Source organism: Python bivittatus, unplaced genomic scaffold, assembly GCF_059951505.1.
Source record: "Python bivittatus isolate LINGU-HERP-01145 unplaced genomic scaffold, Pbiv_v1 ctg000220_np1212, whole genome shotgun sequence".
Lineage (NCBI taxonomy): Eukaryota > Metazoa > Chordata > Lepidosauria > Squamata > Pythonidae > Python > Python bivittatus.
This window is the reverse complement of record NW_028277048.1, coordinates 16,279,480-16,306,687: the sequence shown is the minus strand read 5'-3', so window position 1 is coordinate 16,306,687 and position 27,208 is coordinate 16,279,480. Positions and strand designations below refer to the sequence as shown.

At 41.2% G+C, this 27,208-nt stretch overlaps 1 protein-coding gene across 7 annotated transcripts in view; it reads left to right on the top strand.

The window, feature by feature from the left end:
* Window positions 1–27,208, top strand: part of B4GALNT1 (beta-1,4-N-acetyl-galactosaminyltransferase 1) — a 58,299-nt gene that overhangs the window by 23,518 nt on the left and 7,573 nt on the right. For 4 of the 7 annotated variants that reach the window (XM_088137974.1, XM_088137976.1, XM_088137975.1 and 1 more), the window contains 5 exons: window positions 12,825–13,040; window positions 15,866–16,039; window positions 20,640–20,746; window positions 20,893–20,930; window positions 25,704–25,884. In XM_088137974.1, the coding sequence (XP_087994100.1) occupies window positions 12,825–13,040; window positions 15,866–16,039; window positions 20,640–20,746; window positions 20,893–20,930; window positions 25,704–25,884 (716 nt within the window). Of the gene's footprint in view, window positions 1–7,128; window positions 7,266–12,824; window positions 13,041–15,865; window positions 16,040–20,639; window positions 20,747–20,892; window positions 20,931–25,703; window positions 25,885–27,208 lie in introns of those variants that run through there. The other 3 variants (XM_088137973.1, XM_088137978.1, XM_088137979.1) reach the window with 3 other exon arrangements.

Sequence of the window (27,208 nt, the reverse complement as noted above, 5' to 3'; positions counted from 1 at the left end):
ACATTTATAATCTAATCTTCAAATCCCCATGTAAGCTTCACCCCACCTGCATTTTGCAAATAGTCCATCAATGGTTTCCATTCTTTAAGGTAATAGGACAGAAATGCCTTTTTGACAGTTTCGTTAGTAGGAGGAAACCAGGAAGAGCCCACAAGATAAGGTTGCCAGCAAAACTAACATGGTGGGCTAAAACTAAGATTGTGTAACCTATAGCTTGAGATTGGTCTTATTAGGAAAATGGTGGGTTTAGAAAAAATTAAGAGGAAGAGAGAATAGAAATTGGAATATAGATGTTTCATAGCAAAAGAGGAGAATTAACCGTTTGGGGAAAGTGCGTCTAAACTCATTTGTTTAGGATGAAGTTGCATGAGGGCCCATAGTCCCAGAAGCATTCTTTTTTAAGGAACTGTCTTTAAGAGAGAGAAGGTGAACTGATCGGTTTCTGTAAATGTTTAAATAAACAAATATGAATAAACTAAGGAGAAAAAAATGAATAAAAGCTGGAGGTAGGCAAGCAGGATGAAAAAAATCAGGAAAGTGCTTGATCCACATGATGAACAGAACACTTTGGAGAGGAGGAAGAGGAGATTATTATTCTTGCAACACCACCACCCCTATTAAAACTTAGGCTTTGTTTACCTTGAGTGGACGTGTTTATTCCAGCCTAATGCTAGAGTAATAGCTGCTTGTTAATTTATTCAGTGAAATTTAATCAGATAGGGGAATACTTTTGGCTTAGTGCTTTAACTTTCCAAGGTTCTGATTGGTGAACTCAAACAATGACTATATAGAGATAAGCTTTGAGTAAGTGCTTTATATACATTTGTCACACCTCTTTGTGGAAGAAGTGTAAGCTACTCTTAGTGATCAAATGTGAAATGTAAACAAGAACCACGCTCTGAATCATCTTGTCTTTTCTCATTGATTGTTTCCCCAGTGAATAAACTTCGAGTAATTAGCTCAAAGTAATCTCGTGAGGTTCACATGTTATCACAAAATTCCAGAATGGTTTAAAAAAGCCACCTGTCCAGGTTTCCCCAAACTCAACACACTTTGACATATATTTAGAAACAGGAGCTTCTACTCTGCTTGTGTCACCTTCTTTGTGGTCCTGATTAGCTTCTTCAGTGTTGCATCCTCAGATTCTTGCGAATGGTTAGACCAACCTCAGCCATTTTAAGATGTGTGGACTTCAATTCCTGCTGAAGGATGGAGAATTCTGGGAGTTGAAGTCCACACATCTTAAAGTTGCTGAGGTGAGAAACACTGGGTTAGATGGCCTAAATATGTTATACCATTCCCTTCCTTGAGTTTTATGTGAATTAAGCCACCTCTGCACTGACTGGTCTTGTGAAACCTTATAGGCTCACTGATTCTTAACAATCAGAAAAGCCCATGCCAAGTCACTAACTTACTGGTGGTATACCACTGACCACTTTGTTGCCTCATCAACCTGTAGTTTACCTAGGCTAGGAAGTTTCTTTCTGTATGCTGTGCAGTTTCCTTCAGAAGCAGGAGAAAGCCAGTTAAGAAATCCAGGTAGCAATGCATTATAAATAGTTTATTAAATTATAAAATAAAAAATATAGAAATAAACGTGTTTGGAATGACAGTGAAGATATTATGAGATGCATGATTATAAAAATTATACATAAAAATCAACCTGGAAATTGGTCTACCTAGAACCATATTCTGAGAGAGCCTGTTCCATCCCAGTACACTTATTCAGGGGTCTTGATTCAATAGCATCTCATGCATTGGTCTGGTTATTCCAGCGAGGCAACCAGGGAGAGACAACATGGAATAAAGATTCTGGGGGCACCTTAAAGATCAACTAATTTAATAACGCATAGTCTTTTCAAAGCCAACCTCATCAAACGCATTGTAGAGTTCTGAGAAAGGATTATTTTATATATATACTAACTTATTACACAGAAGGGAAGCAGGATAGAAATAGTAAAAAGAGAAATAGAGGTTTTTTTTAAGTCTTTCAGCATTGAACAAGTAAGCCAACCAGAGCTGGACTTGGTCACATTCACAATGTACTCCAGAGCCTGTTCAGATGCTATTGCATTCAATCCAGAAAATGCTAGAGACCTGCTGGGGGTGGAGGAGAATGAGTGAGGGAAAAAAACCCAATTATTTTGAACCAAGCAGGAAGTAGATAAAGGAACTCTGTACAACTTTCTTACACATGAGTCAGAATGTGGATAAATGGTTTGTTATTGATATGCCCTGATTAACCCAGCCAAAAGTTAAGCCTTCTACCCACTCTTGTATATATCTACTGCTTCGCATGGGATGCAAGATGATAACACAGAATAGCCAAAGAATTTGATCAGTGAGTTGGGCAACCTTGTTAACCCATAAGGAGGACCACAGTGATAACTGAGTGAGGGGCTAGATGCTGTGTACACCTATTCACATATGTACCTATGTCCACATTGTTTCCAATTCACTCATCCATAACATATATGTATCACAGTTCTCCTCCTCTCTATTTCCCCTTCCTTTAATGGGAGGGACAAGAAAAAAGAAAGGCTTACAATTACCATGTTGCAGATTGCTGCAGAAAACCAGTGATAGTTAACTTGGTCACTGCAAGTGAGTGTCCATTCTGTTTCAGCCATTTATTTTATTCTAGTTCAAATCTCTTGAAGTTGGATCAGTGGAAAAGAGGGATCTGGTCCCTGCCAGCAAGCTGATTAACTGGTTTGTTGCTTTGGGTTTTGCAACTTGAGGAAAGAGTTGGCAAGCAGTCTGCAGATTGCTAATTCCTGAAACAGATGTTGTCATGAGATTACAGGCTAGATGGAAAACCCCTGTGCTGAATTGAATTTCTAGGGCTGTCAATTGCCTCCTGCTAGGAGAAGAATAGCATTTGATTCAAGAGGTCTGGCCTACCTAAAGCTTTCAGAGTGGTTCTCCTTGATAGAACACTGCAAAGGCTTAAGTGGTTTCAGCTGGAGTGAGTAGATGGTTAATGCCTACCTGCTTTCTCTGTTGCATCATTATGGAAGACAATTTTTCCTGGGAATGAATTCTCTCCTCCCATTTGGGCATCTTCCCCAGTCATTTAACATTCTGAAGTAAGTTTGGGCTTTTTTAAATGGGCTTTTCCATGTACAGAGTTTAAGCAGTTGGCTCAGGCAGTCTTAGATACAGCTGTTCATATCCTGCCAAATAGTTTTACAAGTTCTGCAGCAGCAAGAAAAAAAACCTTTTTGCTGTACTTTCCCAAGAAACATTTGAGCATTCTTTGCCCATATTAGTATGAGCTATTTTTATAGAAGGAAGAAGAAGTCAACAAGGAAGTATATGGGGTGGGGCAGGATCAAATAATTCTGATAATGTCTCCTTGCTTCAAAAGGTACAAGCCAAGAATTATCATTTGAGACCCTCAGACTCAAGATATTTGGAGGGTCCCAGATTTAGGAAAATTGCTTTAAGGGTGACCCAACTTCTGACACTTAACTTATTTCTTTTCTGAATAGTTTGAGATGAGGTATAGGTAGAGTAGGTGGATTAGAACAGGAGATAAAGTCTAAGGCACTCCACTAAACACCAAGAGACCAAGTTGTGAAGCAGTGAGGTATTTCAGAATGGGTTCATAAGTGCCTACACTGAGCATCTGCAGAAACTAATGATCCTTCTTAAATCTTAGCATGTGTATGTCTATGTGTGTTATAGACATATAATGCATATGTCTGTGCTGTAATCCTGTGTTATAAATGGGTCTTCAAGTACTGGCAAACATCAAAAATAGATCCTGTACTTCTGAAGTTGTCCAGTCTTGCTTTTGATAATTTGGCCATTATCCACCCCTTTCTACCCTCTGTAATTAACATTGAAGGATGAAGAGGATAGGTCTTTTCCTGGTGACTGTGCTCTTTACTTTCCCACCACCTTTTTCGGGAGTCAAAATCTGAAGAGAGGAATGCATAATTTATGTAAGATCAGAGAGAGTGGGGGAAGAGCCTATACAGCAGACCACAATTTCAATATGTGGACAACATAGGGAGGGCAATGATGGGAAAGCTATCTGGAGCCACCCCATTTTCCCCTCTCATTCACTTCTGCCCAAACAGGGATTTTATCTCCATCATAATTCTAACTGTAATTTGGGTAAATAGTGATGGAATATACAATAAAAGATGTTTGATAGATCTGTTTGGGATGTCAGTCTCTGTCTTTTTTGAGAACCCTGAAATAATGGGAAGAGAAACCAGATTAGAGGAATTAATTCTTATCTCTTGTTTTGAGGACCTGGACTGTACTTTGTAGAGAAGTATTGGGGAAAGTTTGGAAGAAGAATGGTCAAAGATAGTAGCCAAAGGTCTGAAATAATATCATCTCATACTGTATTGAGAAATGATGTTGCAAACAGTAGCCAATAAGATGACTGGTAGAATTGCCCTATTAATGTCAAATATGACATTTGTGAGAATCAACAGATAGAACAGTTGGTTCCCAAATTGATGAAGTTTCAGGAGACCATTATGTAAGCAGCTGCATGCTTTTCTGTTGTGAGTGGAGAGTCCTACATCCTCGCTTGATTAGAAAGAAGCCAGAAACTCTCTGCCCTAATATACAAGGTTATAGATTGGTTTTAAATGGTACAGTTGCTGGAATTCTTGGAACTCCAGTCCATTTATTCCAATAAATCTTGTTAAGAGATGTTTGAATGTTTAGGAAAAAGCTGGCCAAAAATAGTGGGAGAGTCTTGATTGCATAGCAGTCAGGAACACAACCGGTATGAGGTAGAAGCAGACAGGGGTAGATTCATGTTCACTTTATGAGCAGTTTCATTTTTCAGGCCATTGGCTAAGTTCGTGTCTGTTTTAAAACTGATTCCTTCTTATCCAGAGGTGCAATTTCTTGCTTCTTGGGCAAGCTGGAGATGTATGTGCAACTGCACATATGCTACAGCTCCTGCCATTAGACTTGAGCTACAGTCCGCAAAGCGTTTTGGAATTTGGATTTGTCCCATTGAATCTAACTTACCTTCATTTTTGGGCACAGAGTATGGGTTGGTTATATTGACATTACCATGCCAGTTCTATCATAGTGGGAAATGGGTGGAATACAGAATACAAAAAATTGTCACTGGGAGGCTTAGAAGAAGGGTACTGTCAAGAGTGGCTTGCTGTTTTCAGAACCAGCTGAAAGAACTGGCAGAGGGCCTGAGAGAGACATCTCTGCACGGATGATGTTGAACTTGATCATCATCAAGTGGATTCATTTCTTGACCCTCAAGATCATGTGCTTTTACCATCTGGAGTATTCACTTTGTGCAGGAGTGATGTTCTCAAAAAAGGACTGTGCTATTGGATTGTGTACCATCCTATCTGAAGAAGGTATTAAAGAGGTATCTGAGTCTACAGGATGGTAGTTGTCTGGGCCTGACGGCAAAGATCTCTGGTAATCTGGTAATTTTGAGAAAAAGACTATCAGAAACCAAAGGGTCAGAGCAAGGCAACAATTACTGTGGTAGCTGCTTGTGTAGGCATTGATAGATCTGATAGATCTAGCAGTAGAACTGTTCATGATTGGAACTCTAGATAACATTATTGATAGTTACAGTATGAGACCATTTGAAGAGATCATAGAAATAAACATTTTAGATGAGCAAGTGGAATGTACCATGAAAGTGAAAAATAGAAGTCCTGCAGAGATGAGAATTAAAAAAAATGGATGTAATGTAGAAAGGAATGATCACTAGCGGAAGAAGAATGGCTAATCAGACAGCCCAGTGGAGGAAATTATTCCTAGGCTGCATTGGATCTATAACTCCCCAGCTTTGATCCAACTGTTGGAATTGGCAAATTAAATAAAGACAGTGGAAGTGGAATATTTGAAATCTCACAAGTGCTGCAGGCATAAGAAGTGAAGCTGATGGGGTACAAACTTGTGTTTAACATTTAAATACTGGGTCTTGATTTCTGTATTTTTCAACAGGCAAATCTTCTGTGTATCATATATGACTTCTTTCTTTTCTGCAATAAAGCAACTACTAGCAATTCCAAGTCATTGAGGTTCTTGCTGTTATTTGCCTAGAGATCTTTAGCCAAGATCATCCTGAAGTCTGACAGCAGACCCAAAAGTCAAAAACAGAATCAAAGCAGGAAGGCTTCCTTTTCTTAAATCAGGCTTAGTAGAAGAATGTTTCTTCTCCTTCAGATGGGAAAAGTTGTGCAGTTGGCTGAGCACTGAAGATGAACAAGTCCTAAAATTGCCAATGGGAGCTTAGGAGGTGGTCCTTGCTTGAGCTGGCCAGGAAATAGAAATGGTAGCAATCTGGAGGGCGTCCTGGAGGATGATCAGTGGCGACAGGGCTTTCTCCCAAAAGAGAGCTCTGAGAAACAAGGAACAGTTACACCGTATCAACTTCTGTTAGTGCTGGCAAGCATCACCAAGGTGTCCCTCTCCAAGCAGAGTAGGTAAAGTGAGTGTGTGTGTGTTGGTAGTAGCACACTGCTACATTTTAAACACTTGAGCTTGCAGAGGCAAAAGCTTAGAAGGAAGACCATGACGACTAGGAATAAATGAATTCGCACATACCTTGGCATGCAGGCGGGCAGGAAATGAATGTTGAAAGAGCACTCAGTGTGGCGCCAGACAGCAATTGTGGGGAGAGCAGGAGCCATGTGCGATACAAGATGTCTCCTGCCCAAACTCTTCTCAGCGATAAAAAAAATTCAGTGCTGGTTTCACACAGACAAAACACCTATGGATGTGATGCAGCAAGAGTACGGTGAAGTTGTCATAGCAACTTTTCTGTAAACGTGTCATCCTTTCCTAATCAATTAGATAGATAGCTGTGCTCCACTGTGTTAATCTCATCTGTTGTGGCATTGTTGGCTCTGCTCATGGGGCTGCTTCAAAAGGTTGCAGGCCAGGGTGGGAATTAAGCCACCTGCCTCAGATAATTAACGGGGCAGGGGGAACAGTGCCTTCCCAGGGGTGCAGAAAATGAAAACACAAGATGTGTATTGAATGTGTGTCTCATGACACGCTCTCTTCTGGGTTGTGTGTAGAATGTTTCCTGTGCTGCTGCATGTTAAAAACAATATGCACCTCCCCATGTTCCAGCTTGCTAGGATCCACCCAGCACTTGCTTGCAACGTGCGTCTCTCTTTCGTCATAAGTTCTAGCCTCCCAGTGTTGTAATGCGGATTGTGTGTGCATGTGGATTAAAAGCCGTAAGAATTACTGCCTAGAATGAAAGCAAGCAGAACCTTGCACATTTTTGGTACCGGAGTCAGGTAGGCAAACTGTGGAGGGAAGGGAGATGATAACATGTTTTATATTGGGAAGGTCACAGGTTCATTTCTTCTTTCTCTGAGAATTCTTCTGGCTTTCATATGGGGAAAATTCTTTGGGATCATGGAGAGATTTTTCTTGTTAAGCTAGAATTCAGAAATTGCTGGAATAGGGCATTAAATGGTCAGAGATGGTATAAAAAGAGCTGGCTGTGCGTTCTAGCATCTAACATTGTGTCAAGCATAATGAAGGGAGGACTCTGGAAATGCCGCAAGGGGTTGGGATGTGAGGAACGGTGATTAGGATAATTCACTTGAAGTTAGCAGGGTGTTTGAGGGAACTAGTAGAAGTTGGATATTCAACTCAGTTTTGTAAAGGAACCTAAGAAATACAGAATGACTTTAGTTTGGGAAAATATGTGAGGACGATCAGGCTTCAAGAAAGTTGAAGATTATTATTCAACTCAGTTTTACATAGGAAGTTAAAAAATACAGAATGATTTGAGTTAAAGATTATATGAGAATGAGCAGGCTTCGAGAAAGTTGATGATTCACCTCAACTGATGATTCGAGCCAATTTCACATAGGAAGTTAAAAAATAACTTTCTTAAGAAAGAGTCTGAGAAAGATCAGGGGATGGAAGGAAGAATCCCAAAGACTTTTATTCCAGAAGTTTAGGTTGGGCAGGAAATCAGGTAAAGACTTTATTGCATCTATAAATGTATACATGTTTAATTCAACATGTGGAATATTTTGAGGAAAGATATAGACCCAAGTATTTCATAGAGTCAGAACAAATTGTAAATCCGAATTTCTTACAGTAGTATAGAGTTGGATGGATCCCAAAGGCAGCAAATTAGACTTGTTTCGGTTACTCTTCGGTAAAGAGTATAAACAATGTTGCTATATAACTTCAGTGAGCTTTGGTAATGACATTGCATAATTATCCAGAATAGTCATAATATCAGCATATAAGAAACATTTATATTCAGTGCCAAGTGCCACCACACTCTTAACATCTTAGTTCAAAAACCACATTGAAGATTGAAGGAGACAAAGGGCATCTAAGGCCAGTGCCACAACATAACTTTACAGGTTAAGAGACAGATCCATCTGTAATAACGCTAGTCACTAGGTAAAGATAACAAATTGAAATCCAGTGAGTAAAAGGTAGTGGACACCTGTATCTTCTTAGAAGACGCTCCATAAGTTCAATCTACAATTTATAAATTCAGACTGAAATTCAGTCAAAGGCCTTTTCAGCATCCAGTGAAATTAGGACAGCTGATTCCAATTTATCTGCCAGAGTGTCCAATAGATCAGTCACCAGGTGGATATTGTCAGATGTTTGTATATTTTTTTATAAAGCCACACTGAGATAGCTAGATTATAGATGGTATTACTTTCTGAAACCTCCTGGTTGGAGTTGTAATTAATATTTTAGACTCCATGCTGAGCAGAAATGTTGGCTTATAACTAGCACATCTAATAGGGTCTTTCTTAGGCATTGATATTATTGTTAGATAAGCCTTATAAAATGATAAAGGAAGCATAGAGAGATTAAACGATTGATTGAGTTGTCTTTGTACTTCCTTGTGATGTCAGTGGTTGTGCCAATTTATTTTTATCTTCCTGGGAAATCTCTTCCACCTCAGTATCCACTCAATATATCACCAGGAAACTAATAACTTGCTCTTCAGTTACAGAATCCCTAATTTAAAAAATTGAGTATAAAAGTCATAAAATTAATGACATTAACTCTTCATCATTCAGGGTAGGCCAGATCAGGAAACAGACACAAGAACTGCTCAAAGTCTGTTTCTGTATAATAACAGAATCTCCACCCCCCTCGCCCCCCAGATGGCATAGATTACTGCCCACCCATGCATTCAACCCTGGGAATAAAGGCATAGGAGAATAGCTTCAAAACTCACATGATAGCAATGATTATTATGGCCAAAAAAGGCACAGAGCCTGTGAAAATTCACAAGTGGCCAAGGGGTTGTAAACCTTTTGATCTCATTTCTGAGAGAGAGGCCGAAGAAGTAGTACAGTATTTAACTTTCTTATTCCTTGTCAGTATACCGGCTGAATCAAAAGCTTCCCTTAGATAAAGCACTTAAAAAGAAAGATTTGGATAAATCATAATTTTACATCGATGATATTTCAAATCGGTAGCTTCTCTTAAAAGTTGTGAAAGGTGGACCCTAGTACTGGACTTCAGAAATGTCATAGTTATAGGGGCAGATCCCCATGAGGATCTTTACTCTTAATCTATAAGTGTTCATTATTTCTAGTTTAACATCAATTCACAATGAGAAGATTTCATGAATGTATTCCTCCATGTAATTTAACAACGGCTTCTGCTAGAGGTTAGTTATTTTTAAAAGATTATCTTCTAAGGTCTTGATTCTGGTTTCATGAGAAATGTCAACGTTTCTCTTCAGTGCTTCCAAACCTTTCCCAGCTTTAAGAGCTTGAACTTTCATGATTTAAGGTTCATTGTGGGTCCCTGTTTAGAAATGGACTATTTGTTCAAAGCTTATTACTTGTCCCTGCTAGGAAAGTGATAACATCAGGAGTCAGTGGGTTTGTGTGTGATAAGTTGGATCTATTGCCCCTTCCTCCCTGTCTGGGATTTCAACAGGGTCTATAAGCTCATCAGCTGTCAGGTTCAGCCCAAGAACAACAGCATGATGGTCCAGAACAGTTTAGCTCCTTTATTAGCTTACACCTAATAAGACGGAATCTCACCAGACTAAATCTATACTACAACAACAGTAACTATAACCATGAGGCCCTAGGGCGGGGCCAGTCTCATTCTCTTGGCTTTCCCCCACTCCGGCTGGGGACTGAGGAGGTGCTTCCCTGGAATGTCTCCCCCCTCCTGGCAACCTTGAAGCTCCATTCCAGAACCTTCCCCGCTCATGCCTTCCATCACATCAGCTTCCCTTATTCTCCATTATCTGGAATGGGAAGTTTTGGCTTAAGATGCCTGAGTGGGAGTTGCCACCTTCATGTTATGAGGCTGATTGTTGAACTGTTGCATCCAAGTTATTTAAAGCAAAGTGAGAGAGTTTGGGCATAAACCACATCACTCGGCTATCTGTATGAGCAATTATATCCACAAGTTGAAGTGGGGTAAAGAAAGGCAACTACCTAGGTAGCCATGAAAACCAGAAATCAAAACTGTTTCTGTAGTCATCAGTTGATGGTTAAAATTTCTATTAATTCTCTGGATAAGATGAATGTTGTTAAAACGATAATCATATTTTATGTTATGAATGATTAATGTCAGAGAGACGCAGGAAAGAGGTCGGGGATCCTCCCTCCCTCCCCACATATAATATAGGCTTGAGCCATTTGCCCTCCCCTCACGACCCTCAGGAGAGCCCCTGTGAAGCCTCCTCTTCCTCAGCTGACTCGCAGAACTGCCTGCCACTTTGCTGGGAGGAGGTGGAACAAAGGGAGTTGCGGACCATGAGCTGCACCCCTGCTCCCCATTTTGGCATGTCCCCAAGGGCCCCCTCCCTCGGGGGAAGAGGGCTCACCCATTGACCGCCGGCACCCCCCAGCCAGCAGGCATCCAAGTCGCTCCCTCATCCTTCCCTCAAGATCCACAGTTAAGAGATTTCAAATATCTGCCTCATTTCCAAAGCAGCCAATCACCACTCACCCGTCCGGCCTTGCCACCAGCCAATTGGGTGCAGAGGACAGAGGAAGGTGGGAAAGAGGACTGGGATATGCCTGTGACAATCATGTGACATGGGCTACCACGGCAGTGCAGCAACACAGCAGTGCTGAAGCGGCCACAAATTTCCCAAATTTCAATCCCCCAGGAGTAATGGGTCCCGGATTTTGGATGCATTCTGTAAATTTGCCCATTTGAGGTACCTTGGTTCAAAAATTGTTGCCCTATGACACACCGTTTCACCCAGTTGAATGTTACAGACATGAGAGTTTTAGTAATATATAGATAGATTGGTAAGGAATTAGGTTTTGATCTGGAATCACATTGATGCTGTGTCAGTACAATTTTGGAAAGAAATATTTTTGTTAAGGACCTTTATGTGATGTTAATCTATATTCCTAAAACATGGAATTTGTCATCACAAGAAGATGTTTGGTGCCATAGAGCCTGGGCCATGGCCAAGGGGATAATTTTATATAAATGGAAGGAAATTTATCCTCCAGATTTTATGGACTGGATTCAGATAGGAATCTACTATCTATTTTTGAAAAGCCTTTGGTTCTGAAAAAAAAAATGATGAAGCAGTATGTTTCTATGTTACTTAGTTTTAATGATAAGGATAGAATTAATACATATCTATGAATATTATATAATTCTTTTTTTCTTTTATTGCCGTGTTTAGTTTATCTTAATCACCATAATATATCTAAGGTCTTTTTTCTTCATTGTATAATTACTGGGTTTTTTCCTTTTCATATTGTAGTAGTTGTATTTCACTGTTAAAAGTGAAAATTAAAAAAAAGGTAAGAACTTCGCTGAGAGAGCAAGCAGGTTTCAAAATTCTGTGATTTACATGGAAATACATAGTCACTGTTTTACTGGAGTTTTGATGCTCAAACAGAGCCAAGTGTACAAGAATAGAATTTAAAAATTCTGAGTGCTGGAATTCATTTTGAGTATCAGAAGTAAATGGGGATCATTTGCCTTCTACAACAAAATCCATTCGTTGCACACTGTTAACCAACTGCAAGTCAAGAATTCTTGCAGACTGCTGCTAATCCCTAGGACAGAATAGGACCAAATTTGGTATGTGGGGAGAAGCTGGCAAAAAAAGAGATTGTGTTAAAAAATGAGCTGGATTCAGCCAGAAAAAATCCCCAGTGCATCTCTTCGGAGTGGACGTTGGGCATTGGCCCCAAATGTGGCTGGCCCTCTAGTCTCAGCTCCCGCTGTTCTTCCTCTTGGTTGCCTGCCTGCCCTGCCATCCCCAGTGCATGTGTGTATGCGACAAACACAGACACAATGCAAAGGAAGGAAGAAATACACATCGACAGCATGTCACTTTGTTACTCAGACCCCTCTTATGGCTGCTGCTGTTAAAAAGGTTGGAAGGAATTCTCAAATGCATACTCTGCAGGTTTTCCCTACCTTGTTATTTATTGCACTGCTATCCTACTCTTACTCAAAAATGGTTCCAGAGGGTCCCCTACAAATATCAGTAACTTACTTGGGATTAAATTGAAAAGAAAATGGGATGACAAAGGATTGGGGTGGGGGCATGCTCAGATCACAGTTCTTACCCCAGGCACCCGGGATGAAAACCATAGAGACAACCAAACTGAATGGCTGCTTTGCAGGGACAGCCAAGCCAGATGGTTTCTCAGCAGGGCGCTGGCAGAGTTGTGCATCTTTCCTTTCTCTCCCTTTGTTCTGTGGCTGGACGAAATGGACAAAGAAGGGGTTCAAAGTCTTCCTGTGGATTGGCACCCCAAGCTCTTTCTGTGCCCTAAGACAAAAGACACCTTTCTCTTTCTGATGTTTGCTCCCTCTCCCTCCCTCCCTCCCTCCCTCCCTCCCTCTCTCTGCTCCAGGATGCGTCCTGTCCGAAAGTCCGTGTGTGCACTGATGGTGCTGACAGCATCCCTGGCTTTTCTGTACCTTCACGTATGGTCGCCAAAGCCTTACAGTACGGTGGACCTGCGACATCGGCCTGACCAGATGCCTGAGCTCTTGTTGTATGATCACCTGCTGCTGCCTGACAAGAAATATGCACATGTTGCTTTCCGGATCAAGGAGGAGATTCTGGAGTGAGGGTCTTTCTTCTACACCCCTGCTGTCCCTGCTTGCTAAAGGCACTCTCGATTTCACATGACATGCCCCCTTTTTGTATTTTGGAGTAATGTTTTTGCAATTTTGTGTTTCTATTCCTTTTTTTAAAAAAATTGTGTGGGAGGCTTTTTTTTCCTCCCCAACTTCACACTGGAAATTCCCCAGAGTAAAAGTTGCTTTTTATAATTCTGGGTTTTATTGTTGTTGTGAGTCACCCACAGTTGTGGTTTGATTTATTTCTTTTTAATTGAAATTTTTGAAGAGGCAGATAAAAACTAATAAAAACTAATATTTAGAATGAAGAAAGAAACACAGAGGGAAATAAGAACAGAACTGTTAGAAGGTTGGGGCATGTAGACATTTTTATATATTAAGACATTTAGATGTTTAAACATTTATCTTTATATATTGTATAATATGAAGTAAAAGCAGGCCTAGCAAAATGCCAATATTCCCTTTCCTGTATGTATGGTTGACTGTACTTTAGATTATCAAAAGGTTGCATTCTTGAGGATGTGACCTTTAACACTTTTCAAAATCTCAAGGATGTGTTAATTGCTGTCATGGTTTGCCTCTTCCTGACTGGAAAGGCGGCAACTCATGTAAGCAGATAAACTGTCTTGACCTGATAGTCTCTTCTTGTTCAGATGACCCCTCACAAAGAAAGATAAGCGGTCCTGACCTTGTTTCTTAGGGATGTAAATCAGGACAGCGCCTGGTGGACAATCAGAGTGATAAAGGATAGTTTACATATGGCTGTTAACACTCAAGGTGATAGAAATTAGTTTACATACAGAAAGGAAGAACCTTATTCAGCATCAGAGAAAGGGGTCCTGGGTAAGGGGAGGAGTATGGATCAAGGTAACTGGCTTTGATTGGATCAGAAAGTCATGACATCTTAACGTGGGTTTGAATGTAACAGAAGGTATATAAGGTACTGTGGGGAGGGGGCCCAGAGTGGCCGCTCACCTAACTGCTTGCTGTCATTGCTTCTGCACTTGGGTGAAGAATAAAACTCCTAACTTCATGCAGTTCGTCAGGGTCTTTACTCCCGGCTCAGAAACGGACTTGGTAAGATAACTTTTTCTTCCAACAGAACTGAAAGGACAGAAAAGAAAAAAAAGAAAAAACCCTGACTTCTGATTTTCTTTTGCAGCAGTTATAAATATAAATGTTAATTTACCTCTTACTCTATGGTCACATCATTGCTTACATTTTTTCTATAATCTATTTAATCATCAAATCCATACATCAAAATTTCATTTTTTTCTGTTTCACGTAAAAAGTCAGTAAGAGGGTTCCAATCAGCCTTCAACTTAGACAATATCTTATCTCTAATTAAAGCTGTCAATTTGGCCATCTCAGCAAATTCAATCATCTTCACCATCCGTTCCTCCATTGTGAGTAAAGTCAAATCTTTCCACCTTTGTCATACAATAATCTCGTTCCAGAGTTGTGGTTTCAGATCGGTGACTTTCAGCCTTACCAGGTAACCAGACAGGAAACACGGCCAGATGAGCTGCTACTGCTTTGTTGTGAGGCTACATTAACAGAATCTTGCAAATCTGAAAATATATTTCTCTACCTGTCTCCTTTACAGCCCAAGAACTTAGGGCCCTTTCTGAGCCTCTTGTCCTACCCACTTTCCAGCTGTGGGCTGTGCTGTCTCTTATCTGACTGTTCCCTAGGCAGTGTCTCTGGGCCCAGTCTCCCAAGGTCTTTCCCACATACCATTACATTGGCCATACAAATCTTTTAAATAAATAAAATAAGCAATTCTGAACCCAGGACTTCTTTCCCAGAGCACTAGAATTAAATGGAACTACAAAATGAAAACTAAATGAAACTACAAAATTCCACTCCTGGTTAGCCTAAGCTTTCTTCATTTCAGCAATATTTTTTTTAGGGGTGGGGAAGGTGAATAACTCTGATTCTGCTATTGTTGGAATGTTGGAGGTAGAAGTCCTTGTTGATCTATTGGAAGCGTAACAGGTTCGGCTCTGTTTTCTCCCTTCTGCCTACAATTCCCCATGTGTCTTCCCTTCCCTTCCCTTCCCTTCCCTTCCCTTCCCTTCCCTTCCCTTCCCTTCCCTTCCCTTCCCTTCCCTTCCCTTCCCTTCCCTTCCCTTCCCTTCGGATTGAGAATCTGATCATTGAAGAGACCTAGCACTACTGCCTATTTAGACTGGATTTAGGACAGGAAACCTGGCAGGCACTCAGCTTACGTATTACCCACCCAGCAAATCATACAGCCAGTTATCTTCCATTTTAAACTTGCCATCCTAAACTGGGCTTCCAGCATGGGGGAAATCTTGCAGTCTTGGTGCTTGTTTCAACCAGGGTAGGGCTGGAGTGATTGAATCCGCGCCTGTAGATTTATGATATTGTAAATGGCAAGAATACAGTAAATCTGGCCTGCATTCGGGTTGCGAAACAAGCAACAAGGAGCACAGTCTTCCAGGGTTGAATGAATAGGAGAAGAGGTTTACCGAAACCCCTCTTTGCCTGGCTTGCCCCTTAGTGAAGGGCTACAGCTGCATACACTAGGAATGAATCAATAGGCCGATAACACTGCTAGCCATCTTGCCTTCCCCTCTCCCCATCTCTTCACATGCTAAGCGTGCCTTCGTGCATTCTTCCATAATTAATGTCCAGTCCATCTTTTAGCCCTCTTTTAAACATTCTTAGGAGTAAATGGTTGCTCATTTGCTGCCACGTCCTCCTGTGGTGCAGGATGGGCATCTACATATCGCCTACAGCAATGTTTTGCAATGTTTAGTGTTGTCTGTCCATTTTTTCGCAGGCTTCTTCCTAAAAATTCCTGTAAATGTGAAGTGGAACCAAGTTTGAACCTGCCCTTTCAGAAACAGCTCTTTGGCCAGGTTTGGTCTATGGAATTTGCCAATGCCTTCAAACCTTCTGATCTGATTGACATCAACAACAAACGAGAACAGGAATACCATATTTATTGGCAAAGGTGAGTAATGGCTGGAGCTGTGCAGAATCTGTGAAGCGTAATTGAATCAAGCACTGGATGAAACCCCCCAAAGCCATTTTTGGCCCTTCGGGCTTCTGCGACACGAGTGAAAGGCCAAGAACAGAGCTGGGTGAAATTAAGTGCCCACTGGCAGTGAGCAGCAGCATTAGTGAACAGTGTCCAGGGTAACTAGATGGTACCGTATTTTTCCGTCAATAAGACGACCCCATGTACAAGACGACCCCCACTTTTCCAACCCAAAATTAAGAAATCAATATTTTAAAGATAGCACAGAACACATTTTTATTTAGTAATTAGTTAACATTGGCCTGATACACTCGGTGGGAGGAGGTCCAAACTGTCTCTCTGCAGCTCTGTTTCCAGGCTCTTTTGCATAACTGATTACATTCAATCATGAGTGAAACTGCCAATAGCTTGTCTCTGCAAACAGACTTCCTCCAATTGGTTTGTTCAGCATCAGCTGACGTCAGTTACATCAGGCTCGTGATTGGAGGAAGTCTGTTTGCAGACTCAAGCTATTTCACTCATGATTGGAGGCTAGCAATAGGAGGAAGCCTCTTTGCAGAGACAAAGTATGGGCAGATTTGCAACCGCGCGGTTCTCTCCTCAGCTGACTTCCTTGAATAAGACACCCTTCAGTTTTTAGGGTAAGGATTTTAGAAAAAAGTATCTTCTTATAGTCAGAAAAATATGGTATATAGGATGTGGCAAGCCAATACAGAAATGTGCTTGATGTCCCCTTACATAAAGTATGAACACTTTGGATTTTATATAATGATAACACATAACATGCAAATAAAATGTTATAAAAGTTATAGGATTCAAGAATTTCCTTTCCAGTGCCAAACTTGTTTAGCATGAATGTGCTGGACCAGTTTTAGACTACATTTATGTCTAGGTTGTTTTGTAGCTTAAGCATAAAAGAATGTTGGTAAATAAGATCAAGACTTCAGAGAGCATTCCTCCCTAAAGTTTTCATATAAACATCTGGAAATCATCTTGGCAGACTTCTTTCAGGGGTTTTTCCATGATGAGGGTGTTAACAACTATAAATGCCATCTTGCTTATTACTCTTTTTTCTAGCCATTAGAAGCCTGCAACTGTTTTTTTTTCTAAATAATTTTATTAAGAATTATAAATGAAAAGAATGCAAGTCAATACAAACTGCAAAAAATACAAACAGAAAAATACAAAAAAAGGGTGGGGGGAGGGAGTGTAGGAAAAAGAAAAAGAAAAAGTAGTTTCCCTCTTTATCCCAGCAGGTAAAAACAATTTTAATAGTTTATCACTGTCTCTAAATAAAACATAATCTCTCTTCTCCCCATAACTCATCTCTAGGTAACAAAAAAACAAAATCCAAATGCTTTGTCAATCATTCTTTGTCAGCAAAAGTCCAGTAAGGGCAACCAGTTATATCTATTTTCCTCTTTTAGTCCTGATCAAACAAGCCAACCTTATAAACCTTCCCTGAATTTTTAAAATTATTCTTTAACCCCTTCAAAAAAGGTCCCAAAGGTAATTTGCTGGTCATCTGCGTATCCAGACAAAAATCCTTCCGAACTTCAACAGATTTCTTTTGCATGTCCATTAGGTAAAGTTTATCCTTTTGTTTCTCACTTCTAAAAAAGTCTTTCCAAACCTTAGCAAAGCTCTTTTGGGTATCCAGAAGAAAAAAATATCCAAATCAATTTCCAACAGGTTTGATATCTGTTCATCTCCTTTAGGAGATAAGTAATCCATCAGGTCCATTTTTACATCTAAGTCCTCCTTCAGATCAATTTCATAGACATCCATTACAATTTGTTCTTGTTTTACAACTTCATTAAGAGATGTTCTGTCCAGTTTCTCAAGCAGTTGATCCACTCTATCCAGTAACTTGGCTGAGAGGTATTTAAAAATTTGCACTAAGGATTTCTGCTCCATTTTCTTAGTCCTTTAACTCTCTCTAATGTCCAACCTTCAAAGTCTCCTTATCATAAAGAAACAAAGGCTTTCTTCCCATGAGAAGATATCTTCTAATTAATTCAAAATTATAATTCCAAATTTCTGTGGCCTCTTAATTCACTATTAACTTTCCAAAATCCACATACTAAGCACCCTTTTGCTGCATAGCCCCCCCAAAATCATATATTTTCAAAACGTTTAAGATCAGATTTACACCATCATCTTTTAAGGAGGCGGAGACTCACCCGATGAATACAGTAAAACCTTGCTGCTCCAAAGGGTCTTAATCTCTCCAATATATAACAAATAAAAAATTAATCCACAAAAGTGATTAAGATAAAGGCTTGGTGGAGTTGGTTTGTGAGTGTGACCTTGATGTAATCCTGACTCCCAGCCACTCCACTCATAAGCCAGCCATAAAATGATAGTTTCCATGGTCTACTCACGAGTAGCAAGTGTCTGGAGTCATGTGGATGATCTCATTGATCTCTCCTTTGATCTGGAGAGGAATCCAGCTGCGGACAGAAGAAAGCTCCAGTTTCTTGGACTGCTGGGTTGGGGGGGGCATGACCCTGTTAGATTAGTTGGCTCCCTTCTTGGAGGATTTGGCCCAGCCAAAACAAACAGGTCATTGAATAGTACTACTGGTAAGCAGCGCAAGGCAAGCAGCTTGCCATGTCCTCTATGTGGAGAATTGCCTGTGCCACATGCCTGTCCTGCCTTTCCTGCATTAGTCTGTGATCCAGAGGTGTGGAGAGGACACTGAGGGGAAGGTGTCTTCTGTACCAGGAGGAGGAAGGTGTCATCCTGTTCTTCGCAGGAAGCAGCATTACCAGCTCTTCGTAATTCCTCTCCAGACAAGGAGAGGACTTGAGATTGTCCACAAGACAGTGGTCTCCAGTGGGTTTAGAGCTCTGGGAGATGGGGAATAGCCATCCTTTTGCTTAAACCGCAGTCAGCACCTTCAAAGGACACTGGGTTTGCATATTTCCTTTTCTAATCGCTTTTGGAAAACGCTTGTTAACTGCTTTTCAGCTGTTAGGAACCTTGGGATCAACAAGTTTTATAGCACCAGATGAGTTTCCTTCAATCCTTTGCAAAAGAAGCTTTAAATACAAGTTTAAGGACTTAAAAAAAATTATTTTGGAGTAAACAGCAAAAGGGTGATTAGAACTTTGATTTTGGAAAGTTACGAATGGACTAAGAGTCCAGATGGATTTGAAATAAGATTTTGAAATTAATTATAAGAATCCTTCCCTTGCTTTTGTTTTGAATTCCCTTAAAAAAACATGATAGGATGAGACTTTGAAAATTGGACACTAGAGGGAACCAGAAGGAACTAAAGATTACAATTAAAGGAAAAGAATACTTAAATTTGACTTACTAATACAGAATGGAGCAAAATACTTTAACATTGGGTGTATTGAGAAATATTTGTGAACAGTGGACCCAGAAGTTAATTTTTAAAAGTGTCTGCCATTATAGACAGACTGTATTTATGATGTTATAGAAAAGGAACAAGTTTTACCAGACAAGACTGATCTAAAAGTAGATTTAAACATGACAAGCTACAAGAATGATATGGAAGAACATGCTGTACTGGACATGCAAATGAAACTGGCTGATGTCTTAAGAATTAAAGGGGATATACAAATAACAAACCAAAAGCATGACTTGGATAACTTTCCTATATTGGATTTATAAAAGAGACTTGTAAAGCTTTGAAGAATTTTGTGAGAAGGGACAAAGAGAAAATGAAAAATCAAATTTTAGGACATTACTTGAAGGGACTAAAGATCAAGATTGTTAAAAGTAAAAGGAAGGAATATAAAGTTGGTTTAGTTGATCAAGGTTAAAATAGATATGTTATCTCTGGTACCCCTTAATGGACTTTTGCTGATCAGGACTGAAATGAGGAGGTTTTAAGGATTTGTTTATAGATAAGAGATGGAATATGGGAAGAAGAGATCATTTGTTGTATTTTAAGGGAAGGTGATAAGTTACTAAAATTGTTTATATTTGTTGTGATTAGGGGGGAAGTCATTCCTTTATATATTTCTTTTCTTTTCTTTTTCTTTTCTTTTTTTTTCTTTTCTATTTTTCTTTTTTCTTTTCTGCACTTTCTATTTTTTCAGTTTTTATTTTTTAACTGTAATTTTTAATAAAATTACTGTAAAAAAAGTCAGAAGCATTTCTGAACTAAATTGTATTTCAAGAACTTGAAGTACAAGTTCCAAGAACTACAAAGTACAAATCCAAATACATTAAATGAATGTAATAATGTTTGGTCTTCCCGGTAATAGGAAATGTAAATCCCAGTGAACACCGTGAGGCTTAGTTTTGAATAAGCATCCTGCTAGACTTGTTCTGAGAGGCTGCAATTCTAACTTTACTGCCAGGAAAATAATGCAGTCTCTGGATTTGCTCCCTTGTGAACAAGCTTAGATTTAGCCACTGAGGGCCAGAACAACATTAAGTATTAAACAACTATGACTGTAAATAACCAGGGCAAGAAAATACTTAACGTGCACAGCTGTTACCCCATGGGGGCATTTGTCCTTGTCAGATGTTTGCTGGATAGTACGTGAAGGCCAGATGTTGGCACCCCTGAACTGCTTTCCTTTGTCTTTACCAGGTCTCAGTCCCCAGCTGACCAGCTGCTCATAGTCCCAGCCAACTCACCACTAGAATATCCAGCTCAAGGTGTAGAAGTTCGTCCCCTCCAGACCATTCTTATTCCAGGCAAGTTTTTTCATTTTCTGTGTGTCTCCAAAGAAGCAGAGGGAGAGGGGAGAGGATGCCTATCACGGTGGAAGACTGTGTGATGAATATAATGGTACGTGGAATGGCAAGACCTTCTCACCTTCTTCTGTCTTTTCCCTCCTCAGGTTTGAGCTTACAGGCAGCTGAAAGGACGACGTACCGGGTAAGATGCTTGATGCCCAGCGATTGGAGGACAGGGGTTAGGGCGTAGGTCCCTCCCCCTGTTGCAGCTTTATTCATTGTTGCTGATACTCATGGCCCTTGGCAAGAATGAAGGCCACTTTATGTGAGCTACCCCTTTGCCCTGCCCTTTGGATCTTTCCCCTTTTCTTGGAGGGCAACATACTTTCAAAACAGGCCTGGCACTATTTTTGGACAGCACAATTTTGATGGCAATCAAAGGGCTGTCAGTGATTAATAATGTAACTTGATGCTGTATTTTTATTGCCATGGAAAAGGGAAGGCAGCGCTGGGACACCCTTAGATGCCAACATAACTTGGCTGGATTTCAGAAGTGTAGGGTCGATGTGAGAGGACCTGGCCCGCTTATGTAGAAAAAGAGTGCATTGGAAAGTGTGCATGTTTGTTTGTTTATTTATTTGTTGTTGTTTAGTCGTTAAGTCATGTCCGACTCTTCGTGACCCCATGAAGCATATTGCGCCAGGCCTTCCTGTCCTTCACTGCCTCCCTGAGTTTGCTCAGTTTCATGCTCATTGCTTCAGTGATGCTATCTAACCATCTCATCCTCTGCCGTCCTCTTCTCCTTTTGCCTTCAATCTTTCCCAGCATCAGGGTCTTCTCCAAAGAGATCTCTCTTCGCATTAGGTGGCCAAAGTATCTGAGCTTGAGCTTAATTATCAGTCCTTCCAATGAGCAATCAGGGTTGATTTCCTTTAAGATTGACTGGTTTGACCTCCTAGCAGTCCAGGGGACTCTCAAGAGTCTTCTCCAGCACCACAGTTCAAAGGCATCAATTCTTCGGCGCTCAGCCTTCTTTATGGTCCAGCTCTCACAGCCATACATTACTACTGGAAAAACCATAGCTTTGACTGTGCGGATCTTTGTTGGCAAGGTGACGTCTCTGCTTTTTAATATGCTATCTAGGCTTGCCATAGCTTTCCTCCCAAGGAGCAAGCGTCTTTTAATTTCATGGCTGCAGTCTCCGTCTGCGGTGATCTTGGAGCCCAAATAAATGAAGTCTGTTACTGCTTCCATTTCTACCCCTTCTATTTGCCAGGAATTGATGGGTCCAGATGCCATGATCTTAGTTTTTTTAATGTTGAGTTTCAAGCCAGCTTTTGCACTCTCCTCTTTCACCCTCATCAAGAGGCTCTTTAGTTCTTCTTCACTTTCTGCCATTAGGGTGGTATCGTCCGCATATCTGAGGTTGTTGATGATTCTCCCTGCAATCTTAATTCTGGCTTGTGATTCTTCCAGCCTGGCATTTCTCATGATGTACTCTGCATATAGGTTAAATAAGCAGGGTGACAGTATACAGCCTTGTCGTACACCTTTCCCTATTTTGAACCAATTGGTTGTTCCATGACCGGTTCTAACTGTTGCTTCTTGTCCCGCATACAGATTTCTCAGGAGACAGGTAAGGTGGTCTGGTACTCCCATCTCTTTAAGAATTTGCCACAGTTTGTTGTGATCGACACAATCAAAGGCTTTTGCATAGTCAATGAAGCAGAAGTAGATATTTTTCTGGAACTCTCGTGCTTTCTCCATGATCCAGCGAATGTTGGCGATTTGATCTCTAGTTCCTCTGCCTCTTCGAAACCCAGCTTGTACATCCGGTAGTTCTCGGTTCATATATTGCTGAAGCCTAGCTTGTAGGATTTTGAGCATAACCTTGCTAGCATGTGAAATGAGTGCAATTGTGCGATAGTTTGAGCATTCTTTGGCGTTGCCCTTCTTTGGAATTGGAACATAAACTGACCTTTTCCAATCCCGTGGCCACTGTTGCGTTTTCCAAACTTGCTGGCATATTGAGTGCAGCACTTTAACACCATCATCTTTTAGTATTTTAAATAACTCAGCTGGAATACTGTCATCTCCACTAGCTTTGTTGTTAGCAATGCTTCCTAAGGCCCACTTGACTTCACTCTCTAGGATGTCTGGCTCAAGGTCAGTGACCACACCAGTATGGACATCGGGGACATTAAGATCTTTCTTGTATAGTTCTTCTGTGTATTCTTGCCACCTCTTCTTAATCTCTTCTGCTTCTGTTAGGTCCCTGCCTTTTTTGTCCTTTATCATGCCCATCTTTGCACTAAACGTTCCTTTCATATCTCCAATTTTCTTGAAGAGATCTCTAGTCTTCCCCATTTTATTGTTTTCCTCAATTTCTTTGCACTGTTCATTTAAGAAGGCCTTCTTATCTCTCCTTGCTATTCTCTGGAAATCTGCATTCAGTTGCTTATATCTTTCCCTTTCACCCTTGCTTTTCACATTCCTTCTTTCCACAGCTATTTGTAAAGCCTCATCAGACAGCCATTTTGCTTTCTTGCATTTCTTTTTCTTTGGGATGGTTTTAGTTGCTGCCTCCTGTACAATGTTACGGACCTCCGTCCATAGTTCTTCAGGCACTCTGTCTACCAAATCTAATCCTCTAAATCTATTCATCACCTTCACTGTGTACTCACAAGGAATATGATCTAAGTCATACCTGAGTGGTCTAGTGGTTTTCCCTACATTCTTCAATTTAAGCCTAAATTTTGCAGTAAGAAGCTCATGATCTGAGCCACAGTCAGCTCCTGGTCTTGTTTTTGCTGTCTGTATAGAGCTTCTCCATCTTTGGCTGCAAAGTATATAATCAATCTGGTTTCGATATTGACCATCTGGTGATGTCCATGTGTAGAGTCGTCTCTTGTGTTGTTGGAAAAGAGTGTTTGCTATGACTAGCTTGTTCTCTTGACAGAACTCTATTAGCCTTTGCCCTGCTTCATTTTGTATTCCAAGGCCAAACTTGCCTGTTATTCCGATTACTCCTTGACTTCCTACTTTAGCATTCCAATCCCCTATGATGAAAAGTACATCTTTTTGGTGCTAGTTCTAGAAGATGTTGTAGGTCTTCATAGAAGCGGTCAACGTCAGCTTCTTCAGCATCAGTGGTTGGGGCATAGACTTGGATGACTGTGATATTGAATGGTTTGCCTTGGATACGCGCTGAGATCATTCTGTCGTTTTTGAGGTTGTACCCCATTACTGCCTTTCCGACTCTCTTATTGACTATGAGTGCAACTCCATTTCTTCTAAGGGTTTCTTGCCCACAGTAGTAGATATAATAGTCACCCGAATTAAATTCACCCATTCCCGTCCATTTCAGTTCGCTGATTCCCAAGATGTCGATGTTCAGTCTTGTCATCTCATGTTTGACCACATCCAGCTTGCCTTGGTTCATAGATCTTACATTCCAGGTACCTATACAATATTGTTCTTTACAGCATCGGACCTTCTTTTCGCTTCCAGATACATCCACAGCTGAACGTCCTTTCGGCTTTGGCCCAGCCGCTTCACTCTTTCTGGAGCTACTTGGAATTGCCCTCCGCTCTTCCCCAGTAGCATATTGGACACCTTCCGACCTGAGGGGCTCATCTTCCGGCGTCATATCTTTTAGCCTTTTAACATTGTCCATGGGGTTTTCTTGGCAAGGATACTGGAGTGGGTTGCCATTTCCTTCTCCAGTGGACCACATTTTGTCAGAACTCTCTGTCATGACCTGTCCGTCTTGGGTGGCCCTGCACGGTATAGCTCGTGGCTTCACTGAGTTACGCAAGCCCCTTCGCCACGACAAGGCAGTGATCCATGAAGGGGTTGTTTATTTATTAAACCAATTTATATAGCCACCCATCTCGCCACAGGCGACTCTGGGTGGCGTACAACAAAGCTAAAAATCAAATACATTAAAAATATAAAAATCAAAATAGAACAAAAAATAAAAGGATGTTAAAAATAAGGGAACCACGTCACTAATTCCCCCGTCCCCTGGGGTCCCCAGGCCTGCTGGTATAACCAGGTCTTAAAGGACCTCCAGAAGGTCAGGAATGACAAGGTCAATCTCACCTCAAGGGGGAGAAGATTCCACAGCGTAGGCACCACAGCAGAAAAGGCCCGCTGCCTGGGGCCCGCCAAATGTAGCTCCCTAGGCAACGGAACCCGTAACATGCCCTCTCTGCTAGATCTGGTAGGATGGGCAGATAAAATTGAGGAGAGGTGGTCCCTCAGATAGCCCATCCCCATGCCATGAAGGGCTTTAAAGGTCAAAAACAGCACCTTGAATTGGACCCGGAAACAAACTGGTAACCAATGCATCTTGCAAAGCAGGGGTGTAGCGTGTTCTACTAGAAACACGCATAATTGCTCGTGCCACTGCATTTTGCACCAGCTGACATTTCAGGATACTCTTCAGGGGCAGCCCCACGTAGAGTGCATTGCAGTAGTCTAATCAGGAGGTGACCAGGGCATGAGTGACCGTGAGTAGGTCCCTCTGATTTAGAAATGGGCGCAACTGGCACACAATACAAAGATGTGCAAAGGCCCTCCTAGCCACAATGGCCACCTGCTCTTTGAGCAGGCGTCACAAGTCCAGGAGGACTCCCAGATTGCACACGGGGTCTGTCTGGGGCAGTGTGACCCCATCTAGTACCAAAGGTGGTAAAATCCTATGTTGCTTGTTTACTGTATGTACGCAAAGGGGGGTGGGGGTTGCAGAGGGTTGAGAAGAATTGAGCATTCAAATACGTAGGCTCCCATCTGCAAGAGGGCAGGCCAGGAAAAGGCTGATTGCTTAATTTTGATGATTCACAATGAAAGGTATCCTTTTCCTTTAGCAGATCCCCAGAGAGATTGTTACTAAGCACAAAGAAAAGTTTTTAATGAGTCTTTCTCCACCTGACCCTTCTGTTCCTTTTTTTCCATTTTTTTGCCCTGGCAGGTCAACTTGACAGCAACAATGGGTACTTTTCATGTGGCTGCAGAGGTAGAAGGCATCAGGGTGGAAGGGGAGGGAGGAATGCACCTCTCCCTGTCAGGGTCCCGGCTGGACAATCTAAACCGGCAAATGCAGTTTGTCACCTACACCAACACCCTCTTCCATCCTAACACAGCAGATACAGGTGGGTATGGGGGCAGTCATTGCCACTGCAGTCGTCCAGCACTGGGCTGAGGGGCAAACCACTGGAGGGGAGCGGTAGACATCCCTGTGAGAAATGAGAGCAAAGTGAAAAGGAAGTTGCTGGAAGTGAGGAGATAAGCCAAGACTTTGAGGCAGGCCTGTTCTTCAGATGGTCCCTCAGATGTCTCCTTTGTTAGTCCTTCGCTTAAGGAGCCTCCAATTAATATGAAGTTAATATGCATAGTATGGGACTATTATAGTAAAGGTAGAATCTTCCTTGAAGCAAGCTTCACTAGATGGACACACCCATGTTGTTCTCTTGGCAATGGTATGAGAGTAGGTTGCCATGACTTTCTTCCTAGATATTGTTTTAACTTTCCTGATGGATTCCACCAGTTCTAGTATGAAACAAGAAATGTGGTCTATGAGCCATCCAGAATTCAAATCTTGCCCTGCTGTTGAATAACCTGGGGTGATCTCCATCTTGCCAGTTCCTACGTGAAGATAATTGCTAGAGCAGTTGCAATTTGAGCAGATCCTGTTGTGATTGTAATCTGTTCTGTTCAAGCACGCAGAACCTACTCCCTTTTCCTTTCAAGAAAAGTTTCAGCAATAGAAGAAGCAGTGGGTGGAATCCTCTTTTGCTGCCCTGAAGTTCCCCAAGGTTGCAGTAACCCAATTCAGCAGCAAAATGCTGAACGTTGACAGTGCTGTGGGGGGGAAGCTAAACAAAAAAAGTGGCAGGGTGAAACAGGAGAGGGAGAAAGAAATTCCAGGAAGGTGCTTTAGAGGAACAATATTCTTTCCTCTGATATTCTCACAAGGGACAGGGAAATAATAAAGTGTTTTTTTCACCTGATTTATATTTAGAGCTGGGAGTACATTTGATAGGATTCGTTTTTCTGAGCAAAGATGCAGATCTGATGGGGTGGGGGGAGGTTGTTTCTCTAAAGCAATACTGTTGCTTTCCCAGTGAAAAAAGAATAACCTTGCTCTGTTACTGAATAACTGTGTTCCCTTTTCCTTGGTAAAACTTTTGCCCAGAAGAATTCCCACTTTGTTAGATTTCTGGCATACCAGAGAAGCAGACTGCAGTTCTGTAGGGACAAGCTGTTCTTCCTTTCTCTTGGCAGGCATTTTACCGAGAGGGGGAGGATCATGCTGAGCCCTGTGCTGTGAATTTCCTTCTCTTTTAAGGACTGTAGTTGTTTGAAAGGAAGCGCTCTGCTTCCTAATGCCAGCCCTGTCCTTCCTTGGCAAAGCCCTCACTGAGGAACAAAAGGGAATGTCCTGTGGATGGTCCTTTTAAACCCAGCCATTGCCTC